General features: G+C 40.6%; 1 protein-coding gene across 6 annotated transcripts in view; it reads left to right on the forward strand.

Moving 5' to 3' along the window:
- The window catches only part of st6gal1 (ST6 beta-galactosamide alpha-2,6-sialyltranferase 1), a 29,681-nt gene that overhangs the window by 4,985 nt on the left and 8,327 nt on the right, over positions 1-16,369 (forward strand). For 2 of the 6 annotated variants that reach the window (XM_044222581.1, XM_044222578.1), the window contains 4 exons: positions 1,526-1,611; positions 13,457-13,663; positions 14,657-15,025; positions 15,298-15,562. In XM_044222581.1, coding sequence (XP_044078516.1) covers positions 1,600-1,611; positions 13,457-13,663; positions 14,657-15,025; positions 15,298-15,562 — 853 coding nt within the window. In that variant the 5' untranslated portion in view covers positions 1,526-1,599. Of the gene's footprint in view, positions 1-133; positions 506-1,036; positions 1,162-1,525; positions 1,612-13,456; positions 13,664-14,656; positions 15,026-15,297; positions 15,563-16,369 lie in introns of those variants that run through there. The other 4 variants (XM_044222582.1, XM_044222579.1, XM_044222583.1 and 1 more) reach the window with 4 other exon arrangements.

Here is a 16,369-nt window from a genome sequence, read left to right on the forward strand (position 1 = left end):
CAGAAGGTGTGAGCTCACCTCTATGTTGTAGTTTTGGGTTTTGTTGTTTCTGTTGTAGTTTGAGGTTGTGTCACTTCCTGCTTTATTTTGTAGTGTGTTCCCCCCCTTGTGTGTCTTGTGGTTTTACATCCTGTCTTTGTTTGCTTTCCCTCCAGTTTTGATTGATGGCCCTTCCTTGATTGTTTGTTTGCACCTGTGTCTCGTTGTCTCACCTCATGTGATCTGCTCCGCCCCTGTCCAGCCCCTGGGCTGTCCGCCCGAGGTCTACCCCTTGGCCTTGTTGCATCATTGTTGTTCCTGTCTGTTGTGTGTTGCCATTTGGTGCACTTTTTGTTGTACCTGGTATCCGTGCCCAGTTCCCCTGTATTCTTCCCGTGAGTTCTGTTTTGATTCTTTGTCTCCTTTGGACCGTGGCTGGATTCTGGAGTTTGAACTTTGCCTGCTCCCTATTGGACTTGGTTAGCCTCTTTTGGACTCACTTCTCTGTTTTCTCCACTGCCAGCCGGTAACCCATTTCTCTGTACCTATATCTGCCTATTTTCCTGTTACCTGTTTGTTACCTGTCTGCCTACCGGTCTGTCTGCCTGTACCTGCCTGTACCTGCCTGTAAATCCCATCACTCCCAATAAACACTTTAGCCATCTAGTTACTTCACCCTCATACGGCTTCCTGGTCATCTGCATTTGGGTCCATATACCACTACAAAGCATACGATAGTTTCCAATTTTATTTTGTAAGTGTGATGCGTCATTTGACAGGCTTTGACAGTTCGCTCCACCCTAATTAGTCTCACTTGTAATCCTGCCCTCATGTATGTGTGGATGGATGGATGGATGGATGGATGGATATATATATATATATATATATATATATATATATATGAGAGAGAGAGAGAGAGAGAGCCTGTTTCTTTGGTTCTTTGTTAGTTCTTTACAGTTGCGATGTTGGCTCTGGATTATCTGCATTTTTGTATGCATGTCTGCATATCAACCGGTCTGCCTACCTGTACCTGTCAGTAAGCTTTATATAAACCACTTAAGTCTTTGTCCTGCCTCCTGTCTGCATTTGGGTTATTTTCCTGTTCTCAGCTTGGCAAGGCTGTGGCACTGTTTCTGTACTGCAGCAATCTAGGAGCTACTCTTTCAAATTTTAAGAGCATTTGTAAGTTGTAACAAATTTAAGAAGTAGCTTTAATCTTTACAAGTGAAGGATTTTAAGTCCAAAATTGTACTTTTAGCAGTTTGATAGTGTGTACTTGCTACATAGTGAGGACTGAAACTTGTATGTTTGTTTGTTTTTGGTTTTTTTTCAACGTACAGAGTGAGGACACTCGCAACTTCAAAGGGCTATTTGAAGGTTAAGACTTGGTCTTAAGAGTTAGGTTAGGATTAGGTTATGGTTAGGCATTTAGTTGTGATGGTAAGGGGCTAGGGAATGCATTGTCAACGACGGTCCTCACAAAGACTGTGTGTGTGTGTGGGTTCCCATGTATAAAGCTGACTCTGTTTGTAATTTCTTTACACAGAAGCGATGATGGGAAACCTGAAGGCAGCAACCCGTTTCTAAGCAACAGCAACCCAGCGTGCAATACCACACGCCATGGGCTACAAGGTAACTTCACCACACAGAACAGCAGCTGAACCGCAAACATCAAATGTTCACTCTCAAATCTTCCACTCATGTCCAGTGTGTAAAATAACGATTTCCCAGTGAAATCGTCAGTGAGTATTTGAAAACTCAGGTGGTTCTCGCCTCAAATGTGTTTTGTGAGTGAAGATCTACAGATGACTCACAGCTTCAACAGTAGTAGAAGTCACTGTAGTTGTCATGATTCATTCTTTCATTGCACTGACGCACCTACAGTAATATAATTTATGCAGATGTACCTACACAGGTCTGCTAAAATAAATGCTTCAAAACAGTCAGCTGGGAGGAAATGTAGGAAAACAGGAAGTGGACTGGAATTGAGCTGACATGTAGCTTTCAACATTGTTATTCGTCCAGTACTTCGGTTTTTGTCATGTGTTCAGCTATTTCCAGTTTGATTTTGTGATGTGTTCGGCCTCGTGTCTTGTGTAGTTTTAATTCCTGTCTTGGTTTGCGTTTCCCTCCAGTTTTGAGTGTTTGCTCCATCCTAATTAGTTTTACCTGTTTAGTTATCCTGCCCTCACCTGTGTATTTAAGTCTGTGTGCTTCCTTTGTTTTGTGTCAGATCGTCAATGTTTCTTTGTCAAGCGTCTTGGCCTTTGTTTCCCCGGTGTATTGTAGGATTACAATATATACTTATTATTATATACTCTTGGATCTCGCTTTTAGATTTTGGATTTTTGCTTACCCTCCTTGGACTTATTTGCTTCTGTTGGACTTCCCCCCCCTGATTTTTGACCACTGCCAGCATGAGAATCAGTGTAAGGTTTTTTTGTTTTGTTTCATTAATGTTAGCATGCTAAACTAGGATGAGCATTATTTCTTTTAAATAAAGTATTCATCATATATATAAAAAAAAAAAATTAAATAATAATAAATCATGGCTGCTTACCACATGTAGAAAAAAAGAGTTATGTTTGGTCTGTTTTGCTGATCAACAGAAACATAACAGCGTGTGTTGCATATCAAAACACCCATTGTTTTGTGTGTAATCTTACACACTATCATCTTGCCATGCGTCATCAAGGGTTGACAAGCGTCATTGTCACATAATGGCACAACACCCAGGCTGCATCACAGTCCTGTATCTTAGTGTCAATACACATCAGCCCTCCAGAAAAGCAGCAGCTTAATCACATTTGATCCGTGGATTGGCTGTACTTTCCTTCTTCTGTCTATAGTGTCTGCTGTGTTCTACGGGCGTCATACAATGTAATATGTGATACATCTGGCGTGTGTTGCACTTACGAGTTACCTGTTAATGTAGCAAGAAGCAGGATAAACCAGATTAATGGACATTTAGACTGAAATAGCGATTTATATTGTGTCATGTACATTTTTTCATTAACATGTGAAACCAGATACAAACACCGTGCACAGCTTAATTTTTTTTTAAACTTTTTTTTTTTTCATTTAGCTGAATTGGTTCTGTTAGAATTAAAGGTAGAGTATGTGATTCTGGAGAAATCCAATACCATGATATAGAGTGAACAACGACACAGCAAGTAATGAAACTAACGTTAGCTAGGTTGTAGCTTAGCAAACTGTCGCTACAGTTGCTGCTGCGAAGCTAACAGCCAGAGAGGACGAGACGGTTTCCCAGAGCCAGCACACCAGCTCCAGACAGTGATACTCACAACTCTCATCACAACAACAGCATTTCTTGCCAAACTAGAAACTAAGCTGAATGTCCGTGGATAAGTCATTTAACGTCACCTGACACACAACTCATGGCTGGAATAGTGTTGCGTGGCTCGGTCCGAGCCACTTTGCATATTTCCCATTTAGAGCCAAGGCTGTGTACAAACACTGGATTTTTTTTTCAGCGCACAGACTGAACGGACAGTTATCAGACTGTGATGAGATATTCGCTGAATTTGACAAAAAGATGTGCATTGGATTAGAATAGCATACCCCACCTTTTATATTTTTATTCAGGGGAACTGCCAATGATGGTGGCTTTGCAGCCATTTTGTGCTAAAAATCCTGATATCTCCAACTCCAACTAGGATGCTGATGTGAGCAGGTATTCTCTGTTGGCTGCTTGTAATTGCGGTCTGTTCTGTATGGACTGAATGCTGCATAAGAGCAGTGATTTAAATGTTGACCGGAAATTGTTTTAGACATTTTATTATCAAATTTTAACAGACATGTGCCAGCCAATCAGTAGTATGTTCTTCATCATTTCTTAGTTAAGTTTAAAAATAAAACAAAACTGATAAGTATGGAAAATGGGAATATTGCACAAATGATAACTAAAAAAAAAAAAAAAAAAACTTCCAGAACTAACAGTGAAGCGATTACCTGCATGAAAATGTACTTGAGTCACATCTTGTGTTTCGCAGGATTGTTACTGCACTGATAAAGAGATAATTGATATTTATTAAGTTTTGTTTGGACAGCACAATCAATGATTTTGTGGGGAATTTTATTCATTAATTAAATGGAGTCTCATGCAGTATTAAGACAACAAAGGGAGTTTCACTGGATTTATTAAAGGGTCAGTTCACCCGAATTACAACACATTTTAGCACTTCTCTCTAGTGTTATTTAGCCATGCAGATAGTTCTGGTTTTTAATGTTTTGAGATACGTCTTAAATATTTCTTCCCCCACCTCGATACAATGGAAGACAGAGTTTCGTTTGGGAAAAATGACATTTGAAAAATTCTACAGTGACATCTGTTTCTATGGAGGACTACAAGTGTAAATAATTAGAAAGCATTTCTCGGTCAGGGCACCGCTGCAGATCAGCTGTTTGGCCGCATTGTTTACACCAGGGAACAGCTGATCGCGCTGAAGCCGAACGGCATGGCAACCAGGACAACCAATGTCCCCACTGAGATCTGGAGGAGGACACACCAAGGATGCAGAGGTGGAACGAAGCAGCGAGGGAAGAGAGAGGGGTGCAGACAAAAGAGCACTCGTGTTAATCTCGGGTGACTTCAACCATGTCAGTGTTTCAACAACACTGACTAATTTCACCCAGTATGTGAGTTCTCCTACTAGAGAGGAGAGGACACTGGACCTGCTGTATGCTAACGTTAAGGAGGCATACAGCTCTTCCCCCCTCCCCCCCGGATAGGTCAGACCATAACCTGGTTCACCTCGAACCCTGCTATGTGCCTCTGGTTAAAAGGCAGCCTGCGACCACAAGGACAGTGAGGAGATGGTCGGAGGAGGCCTATGAGACACTGCAGGAATGTTTTGAAGTGACAAACTGGGATGCACTCTGTGAGCCTCATGGAGAGGACATTGATGGGCTCACTGAGTGCATCACTGGCTACATTAACTTCTGTGTGGACTGCAATGTCCCAACCAAGATGCTCCATTGTTATCCGAATAACAAACCATGGGTAACAAAGGACATCAAGGACATCCTGAATGCCAAGAGGACGGCCTTTACTGATGGTAATAGGGAGGAGGTCAGGCCAACCTGAAGGTGAAGATCAGGGAGGCCAAGGAGAAGTACAGGAGGAAGCTGGAGCAGAAACTCCAGCAGAACAACATGAGCGGCATGAAGAGCATCACTGGCTTCAGACCGACTGGCAGCAGAGGAGTTGAAGGCAGCTTGGACAGGGCCAACAAACTTAATCTGTTCCTTAACAGATTCGACACACCGGCTCCTGGTCATTCCCACTTCCAAACTACATGCCATCTTGGACAGTGTCTCCCACCCGCTCCATGACGTGCTGGTCAAACAAAGGAGCACCTTCAGCGGAAGACTCATCCCCCCAAAAAGCACCATAGAACGCCACAGGAAGTCATTCCTGCCTGTGGCCATCAAACTCTTTTAACTCCTCCCTCTAAGTATTAGTCTGTTTGACCCTAAGTCATTAAACTGGCCATTGATCATTACGTCTCTGCAATACTTGACATAATTGCAATATCCTGTATTAATACTCCTGTGCAATATACTCTTTTCAGTTTAAAATTCCTTATTTATTGATATTTATTCATACCTCTATTACTGCTGTGCAATATCCTCCATCTCATTATAATCTTAATAGCTACACTTAACTTGACAGTTCATGTACTATTACCTTATGCCGTATTATTATTATCATCAACCGGTAAACCCACTTTGTACTTCACACTTATTTTATACTTATACCCACTTGGTACTTAATTTATTTTCTGACCTGTATTATAGTGTATTATATTTTTTGCTTAGTACTTCTATTCCTGTGTGCACTGACGTGATAGTGAGCTGCTGTAGCAAAAGAGTTTCCCCTTGGGGATCAATAAAGTATTTCTGATTCTGATTTCATTAACTGACGTGTAATTTGACAACAAAAACATGAAATAAAATATTTTACAAATTAATTAATCTATAAATAAACAGACAATTACTAAGTATTTCATTAACTGACATTAAAAAGGGCAATAAAAACGTAATTATGAAAACAATTAACATTTAAATCAGTCAATAGAGGTTAAATGGGAAAAAAAAAAAGATTTCTCTAAACAAAATTAAAGCTACAAGCAGCACTGAACGGGCCCCGATGTTTTTCTCATGACTATGACTCATAATTGGCATGTAGATGTCCTCAGGCCGGGACTCTATCAAACGTGAAATTTGGGGCAGAATGGACAATGTACACTCTTATAACAACTTCCAGCTTCATGACGAATAATGAGCCATCATGGCAACGGTGTTTGATGAAAACTCACACGCTTCACAATTAAGCATCAGCAAGGTCTTAAGACTTCACTGACCACATTTGAGGTGGATTTGCTTAACCTGCTTGGAGTAATTTTTAAGAGTACAGGTCCTGTAACTTCCTGTTGCCAGTAGGTGGCAATATGGCTATAATTCAATATTGGCTTATACATGTCTTCAGGCATGGACTCTTAAACATGTGAAAAGATCTGACGATGTGGAGTCGAGTTACAACAGTTTCATTTTTTTATGTCGAACCATCAAAATTTCCGTACAATGAAAACTCTTCAAAATAAAGCGACAAGCCCATGGTGACGACACCATTACTTACACCATTTGATTACTTTTAAGGCTCTTCATAGCCTGGCTCCAGACTATATTTTAGACCTTGTAATCCCTTATGAACCTTCACATAGTTTGAGATCTTTGGGCAGGGGTCTTCTGTATGTTCCTGAGTCCAGGATGAAAACTACAGGGGACAGAGCTTTTGGTATCAGGGCCCCGAGGCTCTGGAACAATTTGTCTGAAGAAATTAGGTTGTCTGAGTCAGTGTCTTTGTTTACATATAGTAGCAGATTATGGGTGTGTGTGTGTGTATCTATCTATGTATGTATGTGTTAGGTGTAACCAGCAGCCCAACTCACGCCCCATAAAGCAAAGACAGTGACCACACCCAGCAATTTAAATACACCTGTGGATCCTCTGGGAGTAAAAGAATCAGCGTATTGTGTTTTTAGCATGGCACCTGCTTCCATCACCTGTGACCATACATGTCTAGCAGAGGTAGACAGACCCAGAACAAACTGAAGGGATTATATACCCGATCTGGCCTGGAACACCTTGGGATGTCCCAGGAGGAGCTGGAGGAAGTAGTTAGGGAGAACGGTGTCTGAGCTACTTTGCTTCAACCTGGATAAGCATCAGAAAACAGATGGAGGATCTGAAGCAGGAATTGGTTCAATCTAAACAATACCCACCCCTGGATTCAGTATTATGCATACCGCCTGTACTCAGTTTATACGGTTTTCTTTGCTGCTATACAAAGTGGTCAAATGGAATTGATTGAATCTATCACGTATATCAGACCCTATGGAACACAAATGCACACATGGCTGCCCATTTGCTGCATACAAGTGCAGAGAACTTAGAAAATCAATATGTTCCTGCTGTGTTATTTCGATACATACAGTCGAGGGTTTGCACACAGCCAGAGACATAATGTGCAGCAGCCAGCTCCACACTATACTGTCAGACACACTGCTGCCACATGAAGAGCACAACAGCAGTTTGATTTTAATTATTTGTCTGAATAACTTGTTTTTCCTATCAAGAGCCACAGTGGTAACCCATACCCATTTTATTCATTAATGGATTACTCTAGGGCTGCAAGTAACAGTTATTTTCAGTATTAATTAATTGATTGCTTGTTTTATAGAATGTCTGTCTGTCTGAAAATAGTGAAAACTTCATTCATTACAATTTTCTAAAGCCCTAAATGATGTCTTTAAATTGCTTGTTTGGCAAAACAAAGAAAATACATAAGAAAAGAAGCAAATCCTCACACTGAGAAACTGGAACGAGGGAAGATTTGACATACTTGTTTGGGCAAGACTAAGAGATTACAGCCATGCTAGCAGCTCTGTTAGTCTGTCCTGAGGCACAGCAGTGCTTTGAGCTAAATGCTAACATCAGCATGCTAACATGCTCACAATGACAATGTTCAGAATCAGAAATACTTTATTGATCCACGAGGAGAAACTCTTTTGTTACAGCAGCTCACTGTCACGTCAATGCACACAGGAACAGTTCTAAGCAATCAGAATATAATACACTATAATACAGGAAAGATAAATTAAGTACAAAGTGGATATAAGTATAAATTAAAATAAGTGTAAAGTGCAAAGTGGATTTACCGTTAAGTATGTACGGTATAATAATACAATGTAATAATACAAGTAGTAAGTAATAGTGCGTGAAGTGTAGCTTATTAAGATGATTATGAGACGGTGGATATTGCACAGCAGTAATAGAAGTATGAGTAAATATCAATAAATAGGGAATTTTAAACTCTGTGAACTGTGTTCAGCCTTGCACAAATTAACACGTGTGTGCTGCCCTGTGAAATCACATTCATTCACTCTTTCTGTCCAGATTCAAACTACATGCTGTAGTTTAGTTTAGGTATAATGTTTACCTTGATCACCTTCTTAGTTTAGCATGCTAATATTTGCTACACAATACAGCTGGAACTTATCAGGATGTCATTAGTTTTGCAGGTATTTGGTCATAAACCAAAGGACAAATTGAAATTTTGACCTGATGGTGGCGCGAGAGGAAAAGTCAGTGGATCACCTACGTCATCAGGATTCATGGTGACCATGAATGTCTGAACCAAATTTCACGACAATCCATCCAATAGTTGAGATTTAAAGCTGGAAAAGTGGCGGACCGACTAACTGACATTGCCATCCCCAGTCACGCCGCTAGCGTGGCTAAAAATTACTTAAACTCTCAATTATCAAATTTGCTGACGTTTATTTTTTTGTCGATCAAGTAATTTAATGAACGAACTGTTTCATCTTAAGATTAATCAATTCATCAATGTCAACTTATGATGGGTATTTTTCATAATATTAATGTCTTCAAACAAAAACTCTAAAGGTTTTCACCTAATTGATGAAGAAAAAAAAAAGGAGAAAAGCCTCAGAGTCTTGTTTATGAGGCTGAAACCAATAAAAGTCTGTCACCGGAAAGTCAACTTACTAGGAATTTGAAATAGAACACACTCATGCATTTCCAAAAAAATAAAAAAATAAAATGAATTGAATTTAAAAAAAAAAAAAAAAAAAAAAAAAAGATTTCAGTGGCTTTCTCCATTGAGATTATTGAAATTAAACCCCTGAGTCCGGTTCAGTGTGTGAATGGACCATCTGCACTTCCAGCTGAAATAAAACAAAGTGACTAAAAAGATGGGAAAGATTTCAATGAGTGACCTCAGGGAGAATATAAAGAGGCTTTTGGGGGAAACAGCTGCTCCCACTTTGCTTCAATTGAAGGAAGGAGCTGTCTGCATCCTCTTTACTCTCTCTCCGATGAACATGAGAACACAACTCTAACATTTGGATGAAGATCTGTCACCAGGGCTGTTTCTAGCCATTTTTGTGCCTCTCTTAGCTAAATAGCAGTGATATTTAAATCAACCTCACTCACCATTTTAAGTTGATATGGTGAACTTGTCAGCATACAGTTGCTTATGTATACATCCAGCTGTTACAGAGCAACATTATCATTCATTTGGAGTCGTGTTTGTGTCCACCTGATGAATGTAAGTCCCATATTCTCTCTCTTTAAGCTCTGGTTTTGGTCTCTACCAACTCCAGAAGGAAATATCTGGATCTTTAGCTGCTAAATGCTTCACTATGTTCACCAGCTAGTCTCTAACTGTGTCTGTCTACTGCTGAGCAGGTAATGTACAGTGACTTTTTAGAGCTTTTTCTCTGAAAATAGCTGCATGCCGCAGCCAAAAATAATGCTATGAGAACAGTGAGAGTGACCCAAAACAGTAAAGTTGTGGGCTGGACAGCAATGAGCTGAAACTCACTATAAAGCGCTGTAAAGCCGAGGGGAGCTGCAGATTTGGGTGATAATTCTCTGCAGGTTCATCACTATGAGCACCGCCTTTCACATCATCACACTGTGATTTCATACATTGTTGTTATAAACGTATCGATTCTCGAAGTTCTGCAGTTTTGAATCAATATAAGCACCTTTAGAGGTATGGAGTTACAGACCCACAGCTGTGGCCTGGCGGCTCCTCTGAATTAATGACTGAATGCAATGGCTGCATCACTGCACTGCTGCAGAGCCTCAGACAGATGGTGGCATCACCCGATATCTGCTTAAAGATGTTGCCCTAAATCCCCTGCCTTCACACACACACACACACACACACACACACACACACACACACACACTACCTTTTAATCTTGAGCAGTTTATGGCTCCATAAATCCATGCATAATACACGTCTGTGTGTGTGTGCGTTTTATGTGTGTGTTTCTGCAGTGTGTGTGTTTTAATCTGGCCAGGCAGAGTGAGAGGGAGTTAGATGGTTATGTATGTGTCAGCAGCAGCAAAGCTCTGAATCAAACCACAGAGAGGTTGACTGGTTGGTTGCTGTCGAGTGCACCGTGGCATTTGTGCCTCGGCCCATCGGAGAACAAAATCCAGCTGCACGACTGAATATGTTGTTCTCTTTGTGGCAGAAAATTATAAATGATGACATAACAAAACATTTTAAAACTGAGAATCGATTCAGTCTGGTCACACACACAGACCAATCTGCAAACATTTACATGATTAATATATCACTTTTACTGTTGGAACCATAAATGAATTCAGAAAATAAATTCTGTAGGAATGATAAGGTTCATGATGTTTTTAAATTTTGGTATCGTTATTCATTAGTGTTTGTGAGTCTGCCTCCACTGGTCTTGCAAGTCTTGTGTTCTGTCTGCGCGGAACACACTCTGCCCATCAAGTGCAATAGCTTGATCCAGGAAGTTGTAGTGCAGCCAGGTCTCGGGAAAGATGAGGGCACAGCAGTCTGATTTCCTGTTGCTAAGTTAGCCTGAGTCTTATTTCATCCATTTTATTTTCCTTCGACTGGACATTAGCCTGGCGTAGGCTGGGTAGTGGAGTCGCCTTAGGTCCGACCTGGGCTAGCTTAGCTCATATGCCAGCTCGCTTTCCTCTCCTCCTGGTTTGATCACACCGCTTATGGTGACGTTTGGTCCGGCTGGTCTGGCTGTCTGGACGGGAGATGCCATGAGCAGTGATCGTCTTAAGGTCCGCTGCAGTTAATCTGATCCCTGTACTTCCTTTTCCGACGTTCATGAGTGTGTTTCTGTCATAAGTAATACATGTTTCAGTAATAAAAACCGAAAAATAACGAATTAAAACTAAAATTTAGCAATGTTTGAGGGAGCTGCTGGCCATGGCTGCCATGCTAAAAACACAATACATTGATTCTTTTACTCCCAGAGGATCCACAGGTGTATTCAAATTGCTGGGTGCGGTCGTTGTCTTTGCTTTATGTGTCGTGAGTTGGGCTGCTGGTTACACCTTACACATACATATTTAAATACATAATCTGCTACTATGTGTTTAACACGTGTTTTCTTTTCTGACCTGTATTATAGTGTATTGTATTATATATTTCGTCAGTGCACACTTTGTATGCTCACAGGAGATGGAAGCAGGTGCAGTACTTGTTCTGGAAAAGGTGGGTTAAAGAATACTTACCTCAACAGCAGGAGCGTGAGAGATGGTCGGGAGTGAAGCTAAACGTCATCCCTGGAGATATAGTGGACAACACAGCACCTCAAAATCCGCGGCTCATGGGAAGAGTCCTACAAACCTTTTCCCGACAGAAGAGGTTTCGCACGTCTGGTGCGCATTAAAACAAAGAGCAGCTGCAGTTGTGGCCCTTTGAGATGATTCAGATGTCTATTAATTGTTAGCAGTTGCACCAAAGAGTGACTTCCAACCTAAACTTCTCACGTGGTTAAACTACCAAAACCGTATATAAAATTGATCAAACTAGCTCCACCTTTAGCAGCTACAAGTCAAGTCATAAGATAGTACAGATAGTACTTCTGTACTTTTACTTAAGTAGGGTTTTTAATGAAGAACCTTTACTTGTAATGGAGTATGTTCATACTGCTGTATTGGTGCTTTTACTTAGTAAAGGATCTAAATACTTCTTCCACCACTGGTTATTTTATGCTATATTTTGATTAGGAGTTCTTTAAATGTCAGTCATGATAAGTACTTCTTGTTCTCCCTAAATGCTGAGAAAAGGAGCTCCAGTGCTTTCCTCTTTTGTCTCATGTAGTTTGTCTTTTATGAGAGGAAAGGAGATCCTGCTGACCTACTTGCTCAGGCAAAAAACACCTCACAATGCAGATGAGTGCTGCCAACTAGTGATTTCACACTACACTACATAAGACAAGATTTAATTTACACTCAAAGTAAATAAAAGTAAAATTAATAAATATATACTTAAACCTGCAATAATTGATGACATTGACATATCATTGTCTTTTAACTTGAAATAATGAACATTTTAGCAAACAGTTGCTTATTTATACATTCAGCTGTTATTGAGCGACATTATTATTAATTTGGAGTCGTTTGTGTCCACGTGAAGAAAGTAAGTCCATTATTCTCTCTTTTAGTTCTGGTTTTGGTCTCCACCAACTCCTGAGGGATATATCTTGCTCTTTAGTTGCTAAATGCTCCACTATGTTCACCAGCTAGTCTCTGTGTCTGTCTGCTGCTGAGCAGGTAGTGTACAGTGAGGTTTTTTGCAGGGCATAAAACCAAAACAATGAGCTAAAAGAAGCTAAAAGGCTCTGTAGAGCCCAGGGGAACTGCAGAGTTGGGTGATAAGGGTTCGGCATTATTAGTAACACCTTTCACATACTGCACAAATTCATGTGATCCACTGTTTATATGAAAATTAGGGCTACAACTAACGTTTATTTTCATTATCGATTTAATCATTTGATCTATAAAATATGAGAACACTACAAATTATCAAAGCCCAAGTTGACAAATTGCTTGTTTTGTCCACCCAACTCTCCAAAACTCAAAGATATTCACTTAAATATAATAGAAGTCTTAAAAAAAAAAAATCAAATATCAAAATAGTTGCTGATTGATTTTTCTGACGACTAATTGTTTCAACTATATATTTAAAAGCACAACTAAAGAACTGCCCTCTAACACTAACAGCAGCAAGTGGAAATCTCACACAGCACTAAGCCTGTCACTTTTTATAAAAACATTTGAACTTTCGAATATGGTAAAGAATGACGTTCAATCTGTTCACTGCAAATTAGGCTACTGTTCTCTTTGGTAATGCAACATGGAGTAAACTAGAGAGCTGTGCTGAACAAGTAATTAAACACCAAACCATCTTGGAAGTAACATAAAACATTTTGGATTTGACACCAAATCTTTTTTTACAATTACTTAAATCAATACTTGAAACACTGTGTTTTTATTAGCTTCAACCCAGATGTTGGAAACTGTTTGCTGCCCAGAAAAGTTTATCCAGACTGTGAATGTGTGTCCTCTGCAGATCCCTGGGGCAGCGATGGACAGAGTCAGCCTGCTGTGGCGTCTGAGGCGTCGGGCTCGCCGTGGAGTGCTCTGCATGGCCTTCTTCTGCATCTCCATGGCTCTGCTCTACGCCATCTGTGCTGAAAACAGCGTTCCTGTCACAGATGCCATCTTCGGGGTCCGGGCGCGAACCCGGGCTCAGCCGCGTGCACACTCTGTCATCAAGGTCTGTCGCCCTGTTTCACTGTGACATTGGTTTTGTTAGCTGAATCGTGTAACCCAAAGTAATATATATCTGATTGACTATGAGCTGTCAAAATTTTAACTAATAGCCCCACTGATTTCCTTCAGATTTGCTACATTTGTCTTAGTGTAACTAGGCATGGCAAAAATCAAGCTGTGGTAATAAGAGATAATTGATATACAAAGAATTTGGAGGGTGGTGTCTTTATTAACCTTTGCAAAAACACAAACAAAGGTTTAACAAATTAATTAATCAGTGAGTTTACCTGCTCTAATGTTCGCAAGTCTGGCTAACTAGCTTAATACCTGCAGTAACCAGTTGTAACTTCCAAATTCAACAAGCACATCGTTAACTAACTAGGTTACATTAGGTTGTGGGGTTACAGGTTACCTATTTTTATTTTTTAAGCCCATGGCGAGGCACATCTACTGTGTGGGAGCCAGTTCTTAATGCTATGAGGCTAATGTTAGCAACTATGTCCTGCTGTTTATTGGATTTGGGGAAGTTTAGACTCCAGCCAAACTCCAAGACAGTGCTACCTTTACCAAAACATTGGTTAGTCCTCATCCTAAAAGCCTTTTCTCTTGTAACATGAAAAATGAAACATACTGTCTGAAGATACAAACAAGTATGTAAGATAAGCAGCCAAACAGGGTTATGTTTGAATGAATTAACCGATACAGTTTTCCTCATTATAATATTTGAACTAACTATAGCATAGCATAACAAGCGTTCCCAAAACATCTCTCCTCTTGTGGAATATCTCCTGCATCTCCTAACAGGGTAGGACACCTCTGAAACTCTCCTAATATTCAGCATAGGTAGGAGTGGTTTCCTAAGTTAGGAAAGTTGTTAGAAAGGTGTCACTCTGAGAATTTCTGGCCAGTTAGGAGTGATTTCCTTCTCTGAGACGATTGATAAATACGGGCCCTGGATGTTTGACCTACAGGACTGTCGTCCCTCTGACTTCCACAGGTGCTGCGAGGCGGAGCCAAGCCCATGTACATCGACCCTCAGAAGCTCCCTGGTGTCGTCCCAGGTGACCCTCACCGACCAATCCCTGTCCTCTCCTCTCCAAACCACACCCAGGAAGCTGGGGACTCCTCATCAAAGCGAAAGCTGAGACAACGGGATCCCTCTGGGTTTTTCTCTCGGCTGCTGCCGCGCCCCTTCACACGTGCACTGGAGACCCTGTTTGGAGGCCGGCGGAGGGGGGAGCTGAGTGGGAGAGGGGGAGATGCGGAGTTCTTCGGGCCTCACGGGCTTTTGGGAGAGGTGTGGGATGATGAGATGTCCAGTAGCATGCTGGGAAGCAGACTGAGGAAGGTGGTGCAAAATTATCAGGTGAGAGTTATTATTATTATTCAGTGGAGTAATATGGACTCTGAATTCTGAAGAGAAAAACCTGAATTTTGAGAATAAACTTCATGAAAATAAAGTTAAACTTTTTATTTTAGTCACAAAATTTAACCTTACTCTAAATATTATAACTATACTGACTTATACTGAAAATTCTGACTTTTTATTTGAACTCTGAGATTATATTCAGAACAAATTTGTTTCTTTTTTGTCCCTAATCTTCTTCTGTATCTCTGTATTTCTTGTGCTTCTGTCAGGCGATGAATAAGTACGGAGTTGAGTTCTCCGGCCCTGGCGGTGTGCCCGGCAGGCCCAAGTTGAGTGGCCCCAAGCTTCTCTGCCAACTGAAGGAAAAGGTAGAGGTCACGACTTTGACCCCTGACCTTCAGCCCTTCTCGTCACTGCCCTGGGCCGCCCAGATGCCATCGAAGCAGCTGACCTCTGACCTCGGGCCGTACAAGAGCTGTGCTGTGGTGTCATCAGCAGGGTCACTCCGCTACTCTGGACTTGGCAAAGAGATAGGTGAGTATTTATGATTTTTCTTAATTTATGTCCCACAACAATTACTATTTCTGTTTTTATTTGTCTTTTACGTAACATGCTCTCTGCTACATAGGTCCTGCAAGTTATTGCATTTTAACCCAAGAAGAAGAATGTGTTTCCATTTTTCTGAAAGCTCAAGAGTCTCACATGTATACTGAAAAGCACTATTGCTATGCTAGCTGTTTACACGGGCTGAATAACAGCTTGCGGTTAATTCGTACTTTATGTACTTATCTGTGATCCAAAGTGTTCTCATGCTTGAACTTAATACAAATATTTACATGATTGTGTGTTGGGCTGTGAGCTCTGTCAACAGATTGAGTTTAGACATGACAGATATAATAATTGAGTAGATACTCTGTACTTAGCAGTGACTGGGTTGGTGCAATATTATACATGGTTATGCTCCGATCTATCATTATCTTACCATGAATTAATCATTTTCCAAAAAATGTGAAATAGTGAAAGCTGCAACAGGCAGCTCAGCACTGTTGAGTTGAGCCTCTGCTGCTGAATCCAGTGGTCGCTGTTTGCTCTGTTGTTTAGGAAACACTTTTGGATTTTGATTTGTAACATCACAACTTGTGTGCCAGTGATCAAAATCAACACCTGCTGTTAATTTCAGTAAACAGGGAGGAGGTGTCGCAGTGTACAAATCAGAATGAAAACAGGGAGAAATTAATCCTATTATAAAATCCTGTAACTGTGAGGTTGTCACAAGTGACCTTTTCAATTTTGGTAATGCATGCTCTGTTTATGCCGCTGGTGCATCAACTCTTTGTTTTG

This window comes from Siniperca chuatsi, linkage group LG14 (assembly GCF_020085105.1).
Source record: "Siniperca chuatsi isolate FFG_IHB_CAS linkage group LG14, ASM2008510v1, whole genome shotgun sequence".
Lineage (NCBI taxonomy): Eukaryota > Metazoa > Chordata > Actinopteri > Centrarchiformes > Sinipercidae > Siniperca > Siniperca chuatsi.